General features: G+C 44.3%; 1 protein-coding gene across 1 annotated transcript in view; it reads left to right on the top strand.

The window, feature by feature from the left end:
• Positions 1-18,089, top strand: part of NUP210 (nucleoporin 210) — a 122,741-nt gene that overhangs the window by 93,199 nt on the left and 11,453 nt on the right. The window contains exons 30-33 of the mRNA XM_054575085.1: positions 5,681-5,855; positions 7,240-7,415; positions 9,691-9,911; positions 11,154-11,290. Of these exons, the coding sequence (XP_054431060.1) occupies positions 5,681-5,855; positions 7,240-7,415; positions 9,691-9,911; positions 11,154-11,290 (709 nt within the window). The remainder of the gene's footprint in view (positions 1-5,680; positions 5,856-7,239; positions 7,416-9,690; positions 9,912-11,153; positions 11,291-18,089) is intronic.

Genomic DNA, 18,089 nt, shown 5'->3' with positions numbered 1-18,089 from the left:
AGCTTTCAGTTTTTGCCCGTTGACTGTGATATTGGCTGGAGGTTTTTCATATATGGCCTTTATTACGTTGAGGAATGCCCCATTTATTCCCATTTTGCTGAGTGTTTTGATCATAAATGGGTGCTGTACCTTATCGAATGCTTTTTCTGCATCTATCGAGATGATCATGTGGTTTTTGTCTTGTCTTTTATTTATGTGATGTATCACGTTTACTGATTTGCGTATATTGAACCATCCCTGTATGCCTGGGATGAATCCCACTTGATTGTGGTGGATAATCTTTTGAATGTATTGCTGGATGCAGTTTGCCAATATTTTGTTGAGGATTTTAGCATCTATGTTCATCAGCGAAATTGGCCTGTAGTTTTCTTTCTTTGTAGGGTCTTTATCTGGTTTTGGGATCAGGGTGATGCTGGCCTCATAGAAAGAGTCTGGGAGTCGTCCCTCCTCTTGGATTTTTTGGAAGAGTCTGAGAAGGACAGGGGTTAGCTCTTCCTTAAATGTTTTGTAAAATTCTCCTGTGAAACCGTTCGGCCCTGGGCTTTTGTGTGCCGGGAGTTTCTTGATGACTGCTTCAATTTCCCCAGCTGTTATCGGTCTGTTCAAGCTTTCTGTTTCTTCCTCCTTCAATGTTGGAAGATTATACTTTTCTAGAAATGTGTCCATTTCATCAAGATTTTCAAATTTCTTGGCATACAATTGTTCATAGTAGTTTCTGACGATCCTTTGTATTTCTGTGGTATCCGTTGTTATTTCTCCTCTTTCGTTTCTGATATTATTAATTTGCGTCCTCTTCCTTTTATTCTTGATGAGTCTGCTTAAAGGCTTGTCAATTTTATTTATCTTTTCAAAGAACCAGCTTCTGGATTGGTTGATCCTCTGAACTGTTCTTTTCATCTCTATGTCATTCAGTTCTGCTCTAATCTTGACTATTTCCTTCCTTCTACTTGCTCTGGGATTTTTTTGTTGTTGCTTCTCCAGTTCTTGAAGTTGTAGTGTTAGGTCTTTTATTTGAAATGTTTCTATCTTTTTTAGGTAAGCCTGTATTGCTATGAACTCCCCTCTCAGGACCGCCTTTGCTGTGTCCCATAGGTTTTGGACTGTTGTCTGTTCATTTTCATTTGTTTGCAGAAATTTTTTGATTTCTTCTCTTATCTCATTATTAACCCATTCATTGTTTAATAGTCTACTGTTGAGTCTCCATGAGTTTGCAAGTTTTTGAAGTTTCTCTTTGAGGTTGATTTCCAGTTTCAAGCCCTTGTGGTCTGAGAAAAAGTTTGGTCTTATTTCAGTTTTCCTGAATTTGCTGAGATTTGCTTTGTGTCCTATCATGTGGTCTACCTTTGAAAAACTGCCATGAGCATTTGAAAAGAATGTGTATTTTTCTTCTTTGGGATGTAAGGTTCTATATATGTCAGTTAAGTCTCTTTGATTCAGTGTGTCATTCAGCGCCACAGTATGTTTATTAATGTTTTGTTTGGAAGATCTGTCCATTTGTGACAGTGGGGTGTTGAAATCCCCTATCAGTGTGTTGCTGTCTGTATCTTTTTTGAAGTCGTCCAACAATTTCCTTATAAACTTGGGGGCTCCTCTATTGGGAGCATATAAGTTTACAATGTTGATGTCTTCTTGAGAGATTCTTCCTTTAAGTATTATAAAGTGCCCCTCTGGGTCTCTCTTTATGGCCTTTGTTTTGAAATCTACTTTGTCTGATACAAGTATGGCAACCCCAGCCTTTTTCTCTTGCCCATGTGCTTGGAATATTTTCTTCCATCCCTTTCCTTTCAATCTGGGTAGGTCTCTTGCTCTGAGGTGGGTCTCTTGTAGGCAGCATATGTGTGGGTCATGTTTTCTTATCCATTCAGCTACCCCGTGTCTTTTGATTGGGGCATTTAGTCCATTCACATTGAGAGAAGTTACTGATAGAAACTTACTCATCTTTTCTCCTTGTACCTGTGTTCCTCTCTCTCTCATTCTTTTTTCCTTCATCTGCTTAAACCAGTCCCCTTAGCATATCTTGGAGTGCTGGTTTGGTAGAGATGTATTCTTTTAGCCTTCTCTTGTCTGGGAATCTCCGTATTTCCCCTTCTATTTCAATGGAGAGCCTAGCTGGGTAGAGCAGCCTTGGCTGTAGGCCCTTGCTTTTCATGACTTGGAATATTTGTTGCCATTTCCCTTCTGGCTTGTATTATGTGTTGAGAAGTCAGCTCCTAGGCGTATCGGGGCCCCCTTGTATGTTACTTTCTCCTTCTCCCTTGCTGCCTTGAGGATTCTCTCTTTGTCTTTGATAGTTGCCATTTTAATGATGATGTGTCTTGGAGTGGGCCTCTCTGAGTCCCTCTTGAGGGGGGTCCTCTGTGCCTCCTGGAACCATGAGAGCCTTTCTCTCCTCAAATTAGGGAAATTTTCCATCATTACTTTTTTGAGGAGGTTCTCTATCCCTTGCTCCTCTTCTTCTCCTTCTGGTATCCCTATTATACAGATATTATTGCATTTCAGGTTGTCCTGCATTTCCCTAAATGCCTCTTGATTCTTTTTGAGTCTTTTTTGCATTTCTTGTTCTTTCAGGGAGCTTCTTTCTACCTTATCCTCCATCTCACTGATTCGATCCTCAGCTTCATCCAGCCTGCTTTGGATTCCTTTTCCTGTGTTTTTCAATTCAGAAATGGTATTCTTCATATCCTCTTGTGTCTTCTTGATAGTTTCTATGTCCTTTTCCAGGCTGATATAGTTTGCTGTAAGATCCTGATAGTTTCTCTGCCTCATAGTTATCTTTGAGCTGGATGAGCTCATTGAGCTTCCTTAGAACCATTGTTTTGAATTCAATATCTGATAGTTCCCTTGCCTCTATTTCATTTAGCTCTGTCTGTGGGGAGTCCCCTTTTGCACTCATTTGGGGAGAACTTCTTTTTCTTCCCATTTTTGTGAGAGTCTCTTAAGTATTTTTGTCCTTTACTTTTCTTTCTGGGCCTGCCTCTGATGATGTCAGTTGTTGACCCTATATGACCTTGGGTTGTTTGTTTGAGCCTTCCAGGAGTCTACTGTCTGTGTCTGACTCCTGCTTGGGGCAGCTCTGTGACCGCTTCGGTCAGGGCTGGGCTATTTTTTGGGATCCCTCTGCACTCTCACGCCACCTCCTTGAGCGCGCTCCTGGCACGGCAGGATCCCCCGCCTGCCTGGACTTGCATTTGCTTGCCCCAGACCAGGGGGCTTATTTGCAACCTCGCCTACTCATCTGGCCCTCCTGGCCGGCTAGCTCCCTGGCACTGGTCAGTTTAGGGTCTTTTATTGTATATTTTCCCCGCTTTTGGCTCTTTGGGTGCGTTGCTTGCCCTTGCCAAATGGGGACTACGGAAATGGGAGGAAGTCAGCTCCAGGAGTCTCCGGTTAATTCTGTCTCCGGTCTCTCCTCCAGGGACTCTGGGCAGCTCTGTGACCCCTTCGTCCGGAGAGCTACTAATTTTGTGGGCCGCTCTGCAGTCATGGGCGGACGGGTCAATTTATGCCTGCCCTTGCCGCTCTGTGCACTCCCTCGCAGGCCGTATAGGTGCAAATCTGTGTGAGGCCTTGCCGGCCGGTGCAACCATTCTCCAGCCCGCGCGGGTCACACACAAGCTTGCCAATCCTCGCCGGTGACTCGGCGCAAGTGTGCGCGCCTGCACTGGGTGTTTTTGGGGTGTCTATGTGTGCTTTTCTGCTTTTGGCTCTTTGGGGGTGTGGCCTCTTCCCACGCAATGGAGACTACGGCAAGGAGAAGGAGTCGGGACTCCCCAGTTCCTCCTCCCGTTCTTTCCCCAACGCCTCCGTTTCTAGTCTCTCCTCAGGGGTCTCTGGGCAGTTCTGTGAACCCTTTGACCAAGGATCCACCACCTGTGTGGCCTGCGTTTCAATCGCAGGCCGTCTGGATCATGCACGCCCCGCTTCTGCCTCTTTGGGGTCGCGCCGTTCCAGCCCACAATGGAGACTACAGAACGGGGAGGGAGTCGGGACTCTGCAGTTCCTCCTCCCCCTCTTTCCCCAAACGCCTCCGTCTCCAGTTTCTCCTCAAGGCTCTCCTAGCCAGTCTGCACTCAGTCCCCCAGCTCACGTGCCGTAGCTGTATGCGGAGCGCACAAAAGGCAGGTTAATTGATTCCCTTATGCCTGAGCGAGATGGTAGCTGCAGAGTGGGAGGTGCGTTATCACCCGGGCTCCAACGGCTGCCATGTCAGTTCTCTTCACAAAGTTTTCCTCACCAGTCTTTTCCCAGGCACCAGCCCACTCTCCTGCCTCTGCTACCCAGAGATCAAGGAGGGTGGCTGCCACTGCAATTTTTGCGTTGACCCTTTAAATGTCTCTTTGCATCCCCAGCCACCTGTCTCTGGCAGAGAGCGCCCCTAAGCTTTTTGGGGTTGCATTTTGTCTGTATTTTCTTGGTTTTAGCTGCTGTAGTTTAGGGGTCCCTGTTTATGATTCAGACCCCGTTCTTCTCGGGGGAAGCTAACTGGCCGTTTCAATGTCCCTCTGGTACTAGTGCTCGTGGGCACCCAGCCCACCCTCTGGAACCTCCGCCGCACCTCTCATCCATTGGGATGTGTGAGAGTCGAATCCACTGTCCGCGGCTCCAAGGCTCCTCTCCCACTATCGTTCCATTGTTTTCCAGGTGATTGCTCCACTATTTAGTCGCAATTCCAGTTTTGTCTTGGGAAGAGGTCAGCGTGACTCCCATTTACTCCTCCGCCATCTTCTCTTCTCCTGTCACTAAGCTCCTAGCTGAACCATAAACATCCTGGATCAACAACTGCAATCTGTGGACTATACTCTCTCTTTATCACTGCAACCGGACCATCTCTATCCCTCTCCTCGAAAGGAGCCAGTCCGTTTCTCCAGCCAGCATCGTTTAATTACCAGAAGGGCCTTTTATGTGAGGAGTTAGGGAAGGCATGTCACAGATAGAGATGCTTGAGCTGGTTCTTGAAGGATGCATAGGCATTCTTTAGAGTAAGAGGAAAAGTTGATGATGGGGTTGAATGTTGAGGCAGAGAAAATAAGATTTGTTTAAAGTTCTCTAAGGTGTGGTCTGTAGGGCTGGGGTACAAAGCCTTTCTGTTTCTTTATGATATTAATGAATAAGTAAGAGACATAAAATACTGCACAATTTGTCTTCAACCCAGTGCATAACATCAGTAGTTTTACAGACCACTTTCTGAGCAAGTAGCTCATTTTTACCCTGTTACCAGCCCTTGGAATAGGGCATTGCTCCCCATCCACAACTGGGGGAACTGAGAGGGGATATGATGTGCCTCAAGGCACACGGCTATTTGCAGGGTGTTGGGACTGCCTTTGGGTTCTGTCTGACTCAAAGACCCATCTTCTTCCCACTACACCAGGCTGCCCAATTTCAGTAAATTGAAAACAGTTTGCCTCAGGAATAATATTTTTCAGCAAAAGGCCCCATGCAGCTGATGAAAGAAAAATCAGCCCTCATGGTCTTTCCCTCCCCACTGACCAGCCATGTTAGGTGCTATTCTAGGATGAGTGAGAAGGAATGCTTTCCTTGGAACTTTTGGTTTCCCCTATTATGTTTCCTGTGGGTGACTGAAGGGGTAGGCTGCCCACACGTGCCCAGTGGAGCTAATAGTGGTCCTTCCCCCCAGGCTCCCATTACTGTGTGAAAAACTGCTCTGCTTTGTTTTCCAAAGGGATGGCGCAGCATCTCTGAGCTACCGCGTCCTGAATGGGCCCGAGAAGGTTCCCATAGTGAACATTAATGAGAAAGGCTTCCTGGTATCAGGGTCCACAGTCGGGACTGCTACAGTTGAAGTGACTGCCCAAGAACCTTTTGGGGCCAACCAGACTATCATCATTGCAGTAAAGGTAGGATCATAGTTTTCTCCTTTTTAGAGTAATAAAGGCAGTAGTGCTAAGGCCATATTTTCCCATTGCAGGTGTAAAAGTGAATATATTTACCTTTCAGCTGTAAGAATTGATAACCAGGGGCAAAGATCCTAGATAAAAAGCTACAACATCTTTTGGCTGTCAGAGCCAAAGATCTTTGGAAATTATAGATTACAATGACCTTTTTCATAGTTGGCGAAACAGAGGTCCAGCAAGTCCATGATTTGCTGGAACTGGCATCCCAGGATCCTGACCGGCCAGCTGGTACCTGGAATGTGATAGGCACCACTGAATGCATGTGCTAGATACCTGACCTGCAAATCATCACACTACACCCACAGCAGTCTGAAGGAGTAGCTGACCCATTTTATAGGCAAAGAAACCAAGATTCAGAGTGGAAGTGAGTGGAAGGTCACAGTAATTGAGAGAATCTAGGTGCTAACCTGCTTTGGCCTGGTTCAAGTTTATATCCTCTGGTCACATCACAGTACTTCCCATGTTCCTTCTTAGTGAGGGGAACTTTCTCCTTGGATATCCCTGGGTTGGGTGCTGGGGTTTATCCTAAACATGAGATATTCCATATCTCATCCCAGCCACCTTCTGAATCCTAGATGACAGAGAGAATACATGACCGCTTTCATTTTCATATTTTCCCTGGGTGTCAGGCCTATTTCCTTAAGTAATGTCTTTTTATTTATTAAGTAATGTCTTTTTATAAGGAAGTGCCTGGCAGGAAACTTCTACCCTAGTTTGTGAGTGAGTGAAAGTGACTGCTGCTCATCCGACATCAGCAAATACATCCTCAGTACCAGTTGTGTACCAGCCACTGCACCACTGAACTTTGTTAAAGAAAGTAGAGATTTGGGGGGTTAGCTTTTTGTTCAGGATAGATTTTACCTGGAGTTAGAGAACCAAGGCTGATCTTTATGGAATTTGGGTCCTTGGGCTCGAGATGGGGAACACCCATCATTCTCTCCTTTTCCCATCTGCCCTTTCCCTGGAGCAGTTCATGCTGCCTCTACATTCCAAGCAGGCAGCATATCTACTTCAAATGCCTGGAGAGCCTTTGAAGACTCTGAACAGTGAAAGCACAGGGATATTTTTGCAATGTGAATAATGATATTTTTCAAAATCACGGATTTTAACTTGTGTGGGTTGGGTTGGCTCACTGTGTAGGGAGGTGGGAATCTTGACACTAGGTTGGAACACTCTGGGGAGCGAGGTCTTTGCTCTTTATTAGTCCACTCCCAGTCCTTCCTGAGATGGTGACCAGCTAGGAGAAGCATCTCCTCCTTGGGAGGTGGGTTTTTGGGGCAGCAATTTCCCATCACCATCATCGCCATATCTGCTCATTGTCCTTCAGGTATCTCCTGTGTCTTACCTGAGGATTTCCATGAGCCCCACCCTGCACACCCAGAACAAGGAGGCTCTGATGGCCCTCCCTTTGGGAATGACTGCGACCTTCACGGTCCACTTCCATGACAACTCTGGAGACGTCTTCCATGCTCACAATTCGATCCTCAACTTTGCAACTAATAGGTAGGATGTGGGTAATGTACATTTGTCTCATGAAGGTATATCTTGATTGTACCCAGATTTAATTTCTGGAGGACTGATGACAACACAGAGAAGCTAGTGCCACTGAAAGAAGAGTTTTTGTTACTTCAAGTTTCTAGGAGGAAGGACATGCCACACTCGCAGGGCCACCAGGGGAAGCACCAGGCTTGGTCCGGAGACAGGAGGAGTGACGTGAAAGTGTGGCTGGGAGCCTGTGTTTGCTGTATGGCAGGATAGTGTTTGGTGGGGACATACCCTGAGGGTCAGATAGCAAAACATAGATGTTGGAGAATTTGTAATAAGACTTTAGAGTACCTTTGAAAGCTGGATGGCAGGGGAGATATAAACAACCCTGGCCATTGTCCTCACCCTGTAATCTGTAGGTTCAAATCATCAATTACTAACTCTATAGGAATTGGTCATAGAAAGGCACACACCTTCTAGTGCTCAGGTGTTCACTGGTACTGTGTGCAGGCCCTTCCACATGACATCTCACTCTCCACTGTAGCCCATATGTTGAGTCACATGTCCAGGGCCACGTAGCCAGGAAGTGGGGTTTTAATACCAGGTCCCACCCAGCTCTGAGTGCATTTCTTTCCGGATGACTCTTCTGAAATACAGCTGCAGCCTCAGGCCTAACGTGAGGTGAGAGACGGTGGTCTCCAGAGCAAGGAAGAGAGCCATAGTGTCAGTCTGGGCCTCTCGAAAGTTTGAATCTGCTGGAGAGGTGGTTCCCAAACTGTGCTCTCCAGACCAGCATCATCAACATCACTGGGGACCTCTTAGAAGTGCACATTCACAGGGCCTGACATATTAATAAGGCTTCCATATTACCCTAGGGTTGAGAACCACTGCCCTAGGGGGATGCAGTCCAAGCTCAGAGGAGGAGAGAGAATCATCAGACCAGGAGGAAGGAGTAGGACTTTGGGAGTTGGCTAGGCAGCACTGGGATAGGAGCACAGAATATTATATCCAGGTGCTGATGACCATTATAACCTGGCCTTCCTAGGGTCCCTGCAACAGGTGTGGCCCCTCTTGCTGAAACAGTCAAGCCAGGTGCTGGGGGCATGGCATGATAGAAGGACCTTGGTTTGGAGTGAGACCTAGTTCAAGCCCAGCTCTGCTCTCTCTAGGGTCTGTGAACTCGAGCAAGTCAGGTGGCCTCGCCAGATCTCTGTTTTCACATCTGTCACATGGAGAACATGGCCTAATCCCCAGAGTCATCAACTGAGGCTGTGGTTGTCAGGGCCTCTGGCCACCTGTGGAGCTCTATGCACACAGTACTGGCTGTCTATCAGTCAGGGATGTAGGCTGTCCTGGAGGAAATGGAGCCGGGTTGTTGCAGCCCATCAGCTACTCTGTAGAAGTCATGCTGGCCCTTTTGTGGTAGGAATCTCTCCCTAAGAGACGATTGCAGGCTCAGGAGTCAGAAGACGTGGTGGAGGGAAGTGATGAAGCTGGGGCCCAAACCTTCAGCCTGCCTAGACTAAGACTTTTCACTGGATAGCACTAGCTGATGTGGATTGACCTGTTCCTGCGGGCCAGGTACTAGTCTAAGAACTTACAGCTACTGATCTGGTTCACTGCTATATCAAGTCTGTGGCAAGGGTTCATTCTTTTTCCTTTTTTTAAAATTTTATTTATTTACTTTTTTTAGAGAGAGGGGAAGGGAGGAAAAAAGAAAGGGAGGGAAACATCGATGTGTGAAAGAAACATTGGTCAGTTGCCTCTTGCACACCCCCAACTAGGGACCTGGCCCAGAACCCAGGCACATGCCCAGACTGGCAGCCTTCCAGTTTGCAGCCTTCCACTCGGTGCACAGCAGGCAGGGCAACAAAGCGTTCATTCTAATACTCATCTTACAGATGAGGAAGTGTACAGAGGCTACTTTACTTGTTCAGGTTATACCCCAAAGGGCAGTCTGTACTTCCCCAGGACACATTTGTTCCCTGTTTGAAAACACTCTGTAGGTCACTTTTCTCTCTGGGCCTCAACTTCCCCATCTGCAGTATGGAGGTGGCAGTGTGGGTTGGCATTCTTGGCTGAGGGCCATGGGTTTCTCTGGAAGATGAGGTGAGGGCAGGCTTATTCAGCTTGTGGCGCTTTCTTATCTGGAGCATCTATGGGGTGGCCATGAGTTGGAGTGATATCTGGGGCTGCATTGCCCAGCAGAGGACTCATGCTGCATTCCTCCCTCTGGAGTTGGGTGCCCTTTCCGGATGCTTAATGAGAGCCCTCATATCTCTCCTGTGCCTAGAGATGAGTTTGTGCAAATTGGGAAGGGCACAACCAACAACACCTGCGTCATCCGCACCATCAGCGTGGGCCTGACACTGCTCAGCGTATGGGACACAGAACATGTGGGCCTTTTTGACTTCGTCCCATTGCCCGTCCTACACACCATCTCTCCGGAGATGTCTGGTGCAGTGGTGGTGGGGGACATCCTCTGTCTGGCCACTGTTCTGGTCAGCCTGGAAGGTAAGAGAGACACTGGCCGAAGGAACGCTCCCTTGTGAGATATGGGCCCTCAAAAAAATGAGTGGGCTCCCAGGGGAGGTGCTCAGTGTCCTGTTGTGGAGGATGTACAAATAGAATCTGGATGATGTTCTAGAACAGGAGTCAGAAGACTACCACCCTGGGCCACATCCAGCCTGCTGCCTCTTTTTTGCAAATAAAATTTTACTAGAACTCAGCTACACTTATTCATTTACTTGTCAGTGGCTGTTTTCATCCAACTGCCAGGTTTAATGGTGGCATCAGAGACCTTGGGGCACCCACAGCCAACCCCTGATCTGAAATAGCACTGTCTAGTAGAATGTTCTGCCATCACATAAATGTCCTGTAGCTACATTGTCCAACACAGTAGCCACTAGCAATTGAATACTGGAAATGTGACCAATGCAACCAAGTAATTGAATGTTTCACTTTAATTAATTTTGTGCCTGGCAATTATCATGCTTGCCAGCATGCCCCTAGAAGGAACCCTAAGCAAAGAACAGCTAGTTTAGTGACTTCCAAATTTCAGTCTTTCCCATGCCACTTGTTGTACATCCATGAGCTACATGTATAATATAATTATTTACTTCCTTTTTTTTCAAATTGGATACCTATCTTTTTTATCTAATTACATTCCTTCTAAAAGGAAGGTATATGTTACCTTTAAAGCAAAGCAAATATAAGTTGCCATAAATAGAATGTCATTGCTGAGTTCTTTTATTGTATTTATTATGTAATATGATTGGCTTTTAATTAACAAATGCTGTCTAGCAGCAGCTCTGAACCTAACACTTGTTTTATTTGGTAGAAAAGTATTGACAACTAATGTAGGAGCAGTAGATGGGGAGAGCATGAAGAGGGTGGGGCCTGGAGAGACAGCACCCAGGTCATCTCAGGACAGAGAATGACTGAGAGACAACAAGCAGGGAGGTGTTGGGGATAGGAGTGGACAAAGGTTCATTCTTCCCAGGGCTGCAGCTCTGCAGTAAGCAGGTATGGTAGAACTGCATGTGGTTCCCGGGGGCTGCAGCCAGGAACATGAGGAGAGTGGGCCAACTAGGCTGCAGAAGCAAGCAGAGCATAAATTCTCTCCTGAGAGAGATGAGTGAGCTTCCTTGGGCAGCCATGCGGAGTGTGGGGATGGACAGTCACCAGGTGAGATGGAGTTTGGCAGATGTGTTAGATGTGGGAAAGATGAGTGACTTTTGAGGCTTTCTCTCCCAGGTCTCTCTGGAACCTGGAGCTCCTCAGCCAACAGCATCCTTGAGGTGGACCCCAAGACGGGAGTGGCTGTGGCCCGGGATACAGGATCTGTGACAGTTTACTATGAGGTCACTGGGCATCTGAGGACCTACAAGGAGGTGAGCTTGAGGACACACATGGTTCAGTGGCTTGAGAGGCATGGCTGAACTTCTTGCTGTGAAACTTTTCAGTTTTTGATACTGAATGACTCATTTTAAGAAATAAGTGTCAATGCCTTGGGAGACAGTCAGGATCTGGGAGTCATGATCTGGGGTCTGCCACCCAATTACCTCTAGGATTGGGACAAGTGCCTTTTTATTTCCAGCCTCCATCTCCCCGTGTTCAAATGGTGTGATGGTGAGAGGCAACCTCCTAGGGTTGATTTCGGCTCCCAGTCAATTCAGGCTGTGACTGGAAGGTCAGGAAAGTCCTGCATGGGCATTCCTTGGGAGTTGTGGTTGTAGGTAGGCCAGCACAGTGATACGACATCACCGGAAAAGTTAAAACTCCTCCAGCAAGTCAGCTTTTGAGTCTTTCTGGAGGCAGACAAAACTCTCTATTCTGTTTATCTGCTGCTGAGAATGAATCATTGAGCAAGTCTGGCTGCAGCCTGCTGTTAGTGAATCCAGCAGTATCAGCCAGGAGCTTTCATGTTTAGTGCTGCAGCAATGCAGTTTACACCAACCTGTTGCAGAGAGAAGCACCTTGTGACTAATAAAGCTGTGCTCTCCTGGAATGAGCTACTTAGAATGGTCAGGGGTAGGGACCTGGGGGCGATGCTGACAGAGGGAGCATGGCATGGGCCAAGGTGTGCAGGGTTCAAGAGCCCAGTCCTGATGGCTGGAATGGAGGCTTCCTTTGTGATCAGATCATGAAATGCATTGATTTCCAAGTAGTTAGTTCCATGGAGTGGTTAAGAATGTAGGCTCTGGGGCCGGGCTGCCTGAGTTTAAATCCCAGCTTGACCACCCAGCTGAGAGGCTGTGTGACCTTCGGTAGTTATTTAACCTCCCTGTGCCTCAGTTTTCTTACCTATAAAATGGAGATGGTGGCCCAGTGTTGTGCAGGCACAGGTACTGAGTACAGAGGGGCAGTCACAGATAGTAGATCCCTGGCTAAAGGGGAAGTGGAATGGTCTAGAGACGCTTGAGGAAAGCCTGGAGATGGAGGCTTTGGGGAGAGACCTAAGGAGTAACCGGGGGAATCCCAGCAGTTACTCCGCACACGACAGCAGCCATCTCACTCAGGCAGACTACTCCCCTGAGTGGCAGCAGCCTGAAAGAACCCAGTAGCCCTGCCACCAGGAGGGACCCTGCCCCACCCTGAATGCTGAGGGCAGAGTGACTAGATTAACAACTGGAGAAGAGAGACACAGATAGTAGATTCCTGGAAGTCTCTTAAAGTCTCCCTAAGCTCAGACGGGGTCAACAGCTGATATCATAAGAGGCAGATCCAGGAAGGAAGGAAGGAAGGGAGGGAGGGAGGGAAGAAGGGAGGGAGGAAGGGGTCTCCTACCGTGAAAGTACACAACAAAAAGTCAGGAAGTGAAGACAGATCAATTTAAGAAGCAGAAGCAAAAAAGAGTCCTACAAATAATGGGAAGAAAAAGAAACACCCCTCGATCGAAGGAAAAAGAGAAATCCTCACAAAGAGAACTAAATGAAGTAGAGGCAAGCAAACTATCATATATTGAGTTCAAAACAACAGTTCTAAGAAAGGTCAGTGAGCTCAAAGAGGATTACTAAAAACTGCAGGGAAGCTACAAGGAACTTACTACAAATTATAGCAGCATGAAAAAATACATAGAAACTATCAATAAGAGGCAAGAGGAAATGAAGAATACAATTTCTGAATTGAAGAACCACAGTAGAAGGAATCAAAAGAAGGCTCAGTGAAGCAGAGGGTGGAATCAGCGAGCTGGAGGATGAGGTTGGAAAAAAATCTCCCAGAAAGAGCAAGAAAATGAAAAAAGACTCAAAAAGAATGAAGAGGCATTCAGGGAAATGCAGGACAACCTGAAATGTAATAATATGCGTATAATAGGGATACCAAAAGGAGAAGAGGAACAAGGGATAGAGAACCTGTTTGAAAAAGTAACGATGGAAAACTTCCCGAATTGGAGGAGAGAAAAAGTCACACAAGTCCAGGAAAAACAGAGGGTCCAATTCAAGAGGACCCAGTGAGGCCCACTCCAAGATACATCATCATTAAAATGGCAAATATCAAAAACAAACAGAGAATCCTAAAGGGAGCAAAGGGGAAACAGGTAGTAACATACAAAGGAGCCCCAATATGGCTAGCAGCTGACTTCTCAACAGAAATACTACAAGCCAGAAGGGAATGGCAAGAAATATTCGAAGTCATGAGAAGCAAATGCCTGCAACCAAGACTGCTCTACCCAGCAAGGCTCTCGATTAAAGTGGAAGGTGAAGTAAGGAGTTTCCCAGACAAAATATGTCTAAAAGAATACACCTCCACCAAACCAGCACTGCAAGAGATGCTAAAGGGACTGCTTTAAGAAGACGAAGAAAAAGAATGAGAAGGAAAGGAACACGGGTACAAAGGGAAAAAAATGAATAAGTACCTATCTCTAATAACTTTAAATGTAAATGGATTAAATGCCCCAATCAAAAGACATAGGATAGCTGAATGGATAAGAAAACATGGCCCACACATATGCTGCCTACAGGAGACCCACCTCAGAACACAGGACCTACACAGACTTGAAAGTAAAGGGATGGAAAAAAATATCCCAAGCAAATGGACAGAAGAAAAAAGCATGGGTAGCAATACTTATATCACACAAAATATATTTCAGAACAAAGGCCATGAAAGAGACCCAGAAGGACACTTTATAATACTCAAAGGAAGAATCCATCAACAGGATATAAACATTGTAAACCTATATGCACTCAACATAGGAGCACCCAAACATACAAGGAAAATCTTGGAGGACTTCAAGAAAGATATAGAGAGTAGTACACTGATAGTAGAGGATTTTAACACCCCACTGTCATCAATGGGTAGATCTTCCAAGCAAAATGTCAACAAGGATATTTTGGAACTGTTGATGCATTAGATCAAATGGACTTAACTGACATCTATAGAACCTTTCATCCCAAAGAAGCAAAATACACATTCTTTTCAAATGCACATGGAACATCTTCAAAAATAGACCACATGATAGGGCACAAAACAAACCTTAACAAATTCAAGAAAATTGAAATCATAACAAGCATTTTCTTAGACCACAAAGGCTTGAAACTAGAAACCAACATTAAGGAAAAACTCAAAAACGCTCAAACTTGTAGAGACTGAATAGCATGCTATTTAACAGTGAATGGGTCAATATTGAAAACAAAGAAGAAATCACAAAGGTTCTGGAAACAAATGAAAATGAACACACAACATTCCAAAATCTATGGGACACAGCAAAGGCAGTTCTGAGAGGGAAGTTCATAGCAATGCAGGCCTACCTAAAAAACATAGAAACATTTCAAATAAACAGCCTAACCCTACATATTCAAGAACTGAAGAAACAACAACAAACAAAGTCCAGAGCGAATTGAAGGAAGGAAATAATCACGATTAGATCAGAATTGAATGACATAGACACTAAATGAACAATTCAAAGGATCAATAAATCCAGAAGCTGGTCTTTGAAAAGATAAACAAAATTGACAAGGCTTTAAGCAGACTCATCAAGAAATAAAGGGAGAGGATCCAAATAAATAAAATAAATGAAAGAGGAGAAATAACAACTGATGCCACAGAAATACAAAGGATTGTAAGAAATTACTATGAACAGTTATATGCCAAGAAATATGAAAACCTGGGTGAAATGGATAAATTTCTAGAAAAATATAATCTTTCAACACTGAATCAAGAAGAAGCAGAAAGCCTGAACACACCAATAACAGCAGGTGAAATCAAAGCAGTAATCACAAAAGTCCTGGCACACAAAAGCCGTGGACTGGACGATTTCACAGGAGAACTTTACAGAACATTTAAGGAAGAGCTTAGATTTTTTTTGTCAGACTATTCCAAAAAAATCTAAGAGGGAAGACTCCCAAACTCTTTTTATGAGGCCAGCCTTATCCTATTCCCAAAACCAGATAAAAAACAGAGAAAGAAAACTACAGGCCAATATCTCTGATGAACATAGACACTAAAATCCTCAACAGAATATTGGAAAACTGCTTCCAGCAACACATTACATAATAATGCAGTACAATACATAAAGATCATTCATTATGATCAACTGGGATTCATCCCAGGGATGCAAGGATGGTTCAATATTTCCAAATCAATAAACGTGATAAATCACATAAACAAAAGGAAAGACAAAAACCAAATGATTGTATCAATAGATGCTGAAAAAGCATTTGATAAGGTTCAGCACTCATTTATGATAAAAACTCAGCAAAGTGGGAATAAAGGGGGCATACCTCAACATAATAATGGCCACATATGAAAAATGTACAGCCAACCTCATACTCAATTGGGCAAACACTAAAAACTTTCCTACCAAGATTGGGAACAAGACAAGAATGTCCACTTTTACCACTTCTATTCAACATAGTATTGGAAGTCCTAGCCACAGCAATCAGACAAGAAAAAGAAATAAATGGCATCCTAATTGGAAAGGAGGAAGTAAAACTATCATTGTTTGCAGATGACATGATAGTGTACATAGAAAACCCCACAGACTCCACCAAAAAACTGCTCAACCTAATAAGTGAATTTGGCAAAACAGAAGGTTACAAAGTCAATATTCAGAAATTGAAGGCATTTTTGTACACCAACAATGAAATATCAGAATCAAAAATCAGGAAGAAAATCCCCTTTGCTGTAGCAACAAGAAAAACAAAGTACCTAGGAATAAACTTAACCAAGGAGGTAAAAGATGTTTATGCAGAAAACTATACAATACTGAAGAAAGAAATTAAGGAGGACACAAATAAATGGAAGCATATACTGTGTTCATGGATTGGAAGAATTAACATCATCAAAATGTCGATACTACCCAAAGGAATTTAGAGAGTCAACGCAATCCCTGTTAAAATACCAATGACGTATCTCACATAGAAATGATGTTCTATGTGAACAACATTTAACAAGTTTATATGGAACCATAAATGACCCCAAATAGCCACAGCAATTTTGGGAAAGAAAAACAGAGTAGGAGGGATCACAATACCTGACATGAAACTATATTACAAGGCCACTGTAATCAAAACAGTCTGGTACTGACATTAGAACAAACATATAGATCAATGGAACAGAATAGAGAGCCCAGAAATAAACCCATGTCTCTATGGTCAATTATTATTTGACAAAGTGAAGAAGCATGAAATGGAGTCAAAATAGCCTCTTAAACAAATGGTGTTCGGAGAGCTGGACAGCTACATGCAAAAAATTGAAATTCGACCACCAACTGACAGCATGCACAAAAATAAACTCAAGATGGATAAAAGACTTACATATAAGTCTTGACCCCATAAGAGTCCTAGAGGAGAACACAAGCAGGAAACTCTCAGATATTCCATGCAGCAATATTTTCACTGATATGTCCCCTAAAGCAAGGGACATAAAGGAAAGAATAAACAAATGAGACTTCATCAAAATAAGAAGCCTCTGCATGGCTAAAGAAAACATCAGCAAAATGGAAAGGGAGCCAACAGTATGGGGAAATATGTTTGCCAGTGATACCACAGACAGGGGTTTGATCTGCAAAATACATAATGAACTCACACGTCTCCACTCCAGGAAGACAAACAATCCAATTAAAAAATGGGCGAAGGATATAAACAGACACTTCTCCAAGGAGGACATACACAGGGCCCAGAGACATATGAAAGGATGCTCAGCTTCCCTAGCTACCAGAAAAATGCAAATTAGAACCACAATGAGATACCACTTCACACTGGTCAGGATGGCCATCATAAATAAATCAAAAAACAACAAGCACTGGCGAGGTTGTGGAGAAAGGGAACTCTAGTACACTGTTGGTGGGAATGCACACTGGTGCAGCCACTGTGGAAAACAGTTTGGAATTTCCTCAAAAAGCTAAAACTGGTACTGCCTTTTGACCCAGTGATTCCACTGCTGGGATTATACCCTAAGAATCTTGAAACACCAATTCAAAAGAACCTGTACACCCCAATGTTCATAGCAACACAATTTACAATAACCAAGTGCTGGAAGCAACCTAAGTGCCCAACAGTAAATGAGTGCATCAAAAAACTATGGTACATTTACACAATGGAATACTATGCAGCAGAGAGAAAGAATGACAGCATGGATGGAACTGGAAAGCATTATGATAAGTGAAATAAGCCAAGGGGTGAAAGACAAATGCCATATGATCTCACTTATAAGTGGAACCAAATCAGCAAAGCAAACAGGCAAGGAAAATATGACTAGCAACACTGAAAGAAAGAAGTAACTGACAGGGGCGGGAGGGAGGAAGGAAGGGAGGGAGGGGGTAGTGGGGAAGGTGAAGGTAATGGTCAGATCAAGGAACCAGATGTGAAGGACACAAGGATGAAGCCAAGGTAGGGAAGGATTGAAGGGGCAAGGTGGGGGTGGGTGGGGCAGGGGAGAGTGGTGACAAGTAAAAGGACACAAATGTTTTGGAACAATGAAAAATAAATAAATAATTTTGCAGAGAATTTCCAAAAATAGGAAGAGCTATGACTTCAATAAATGTTGAGTATATTTGACTTTTAAATAAATCTACATGGAAGAAAAAATTTCAAATTGCTAAATTTTAAATAGCAAGTAAGTCTAACTGTACCTTTATAGCACCACTTTTACTAAAATAAAATTGTAGTAAAGGAAAAAACAATGGAGATGATAGTGCTCTGCAGAATAATGGCTCAACATGTGTGAAGCACTTAGAATGGTACTCAGCAC

This window comes from Pteronotus mesoamericanus, unplaced genomic scaffold (genome assembly GCF_021234165.1).
Source record: "Pteronotus mesoamericanus isolate MK-2021 breed Mesoamerican mustached bat unplaced genomic scaffold, CSHL_Meso_final contig_27, whole genome shotgun sequence".
NCBI lineage: Eukaryota > Metazoa > Chordata > Mammalia > Chiroptera > Mormoopidae > Pteronotus > Pteronotus mesoamericanus.
Note: the sequence above shows the minus strand (reverse complement) of the source record. Positions and strands in the feature narration are given on the sequence as shown.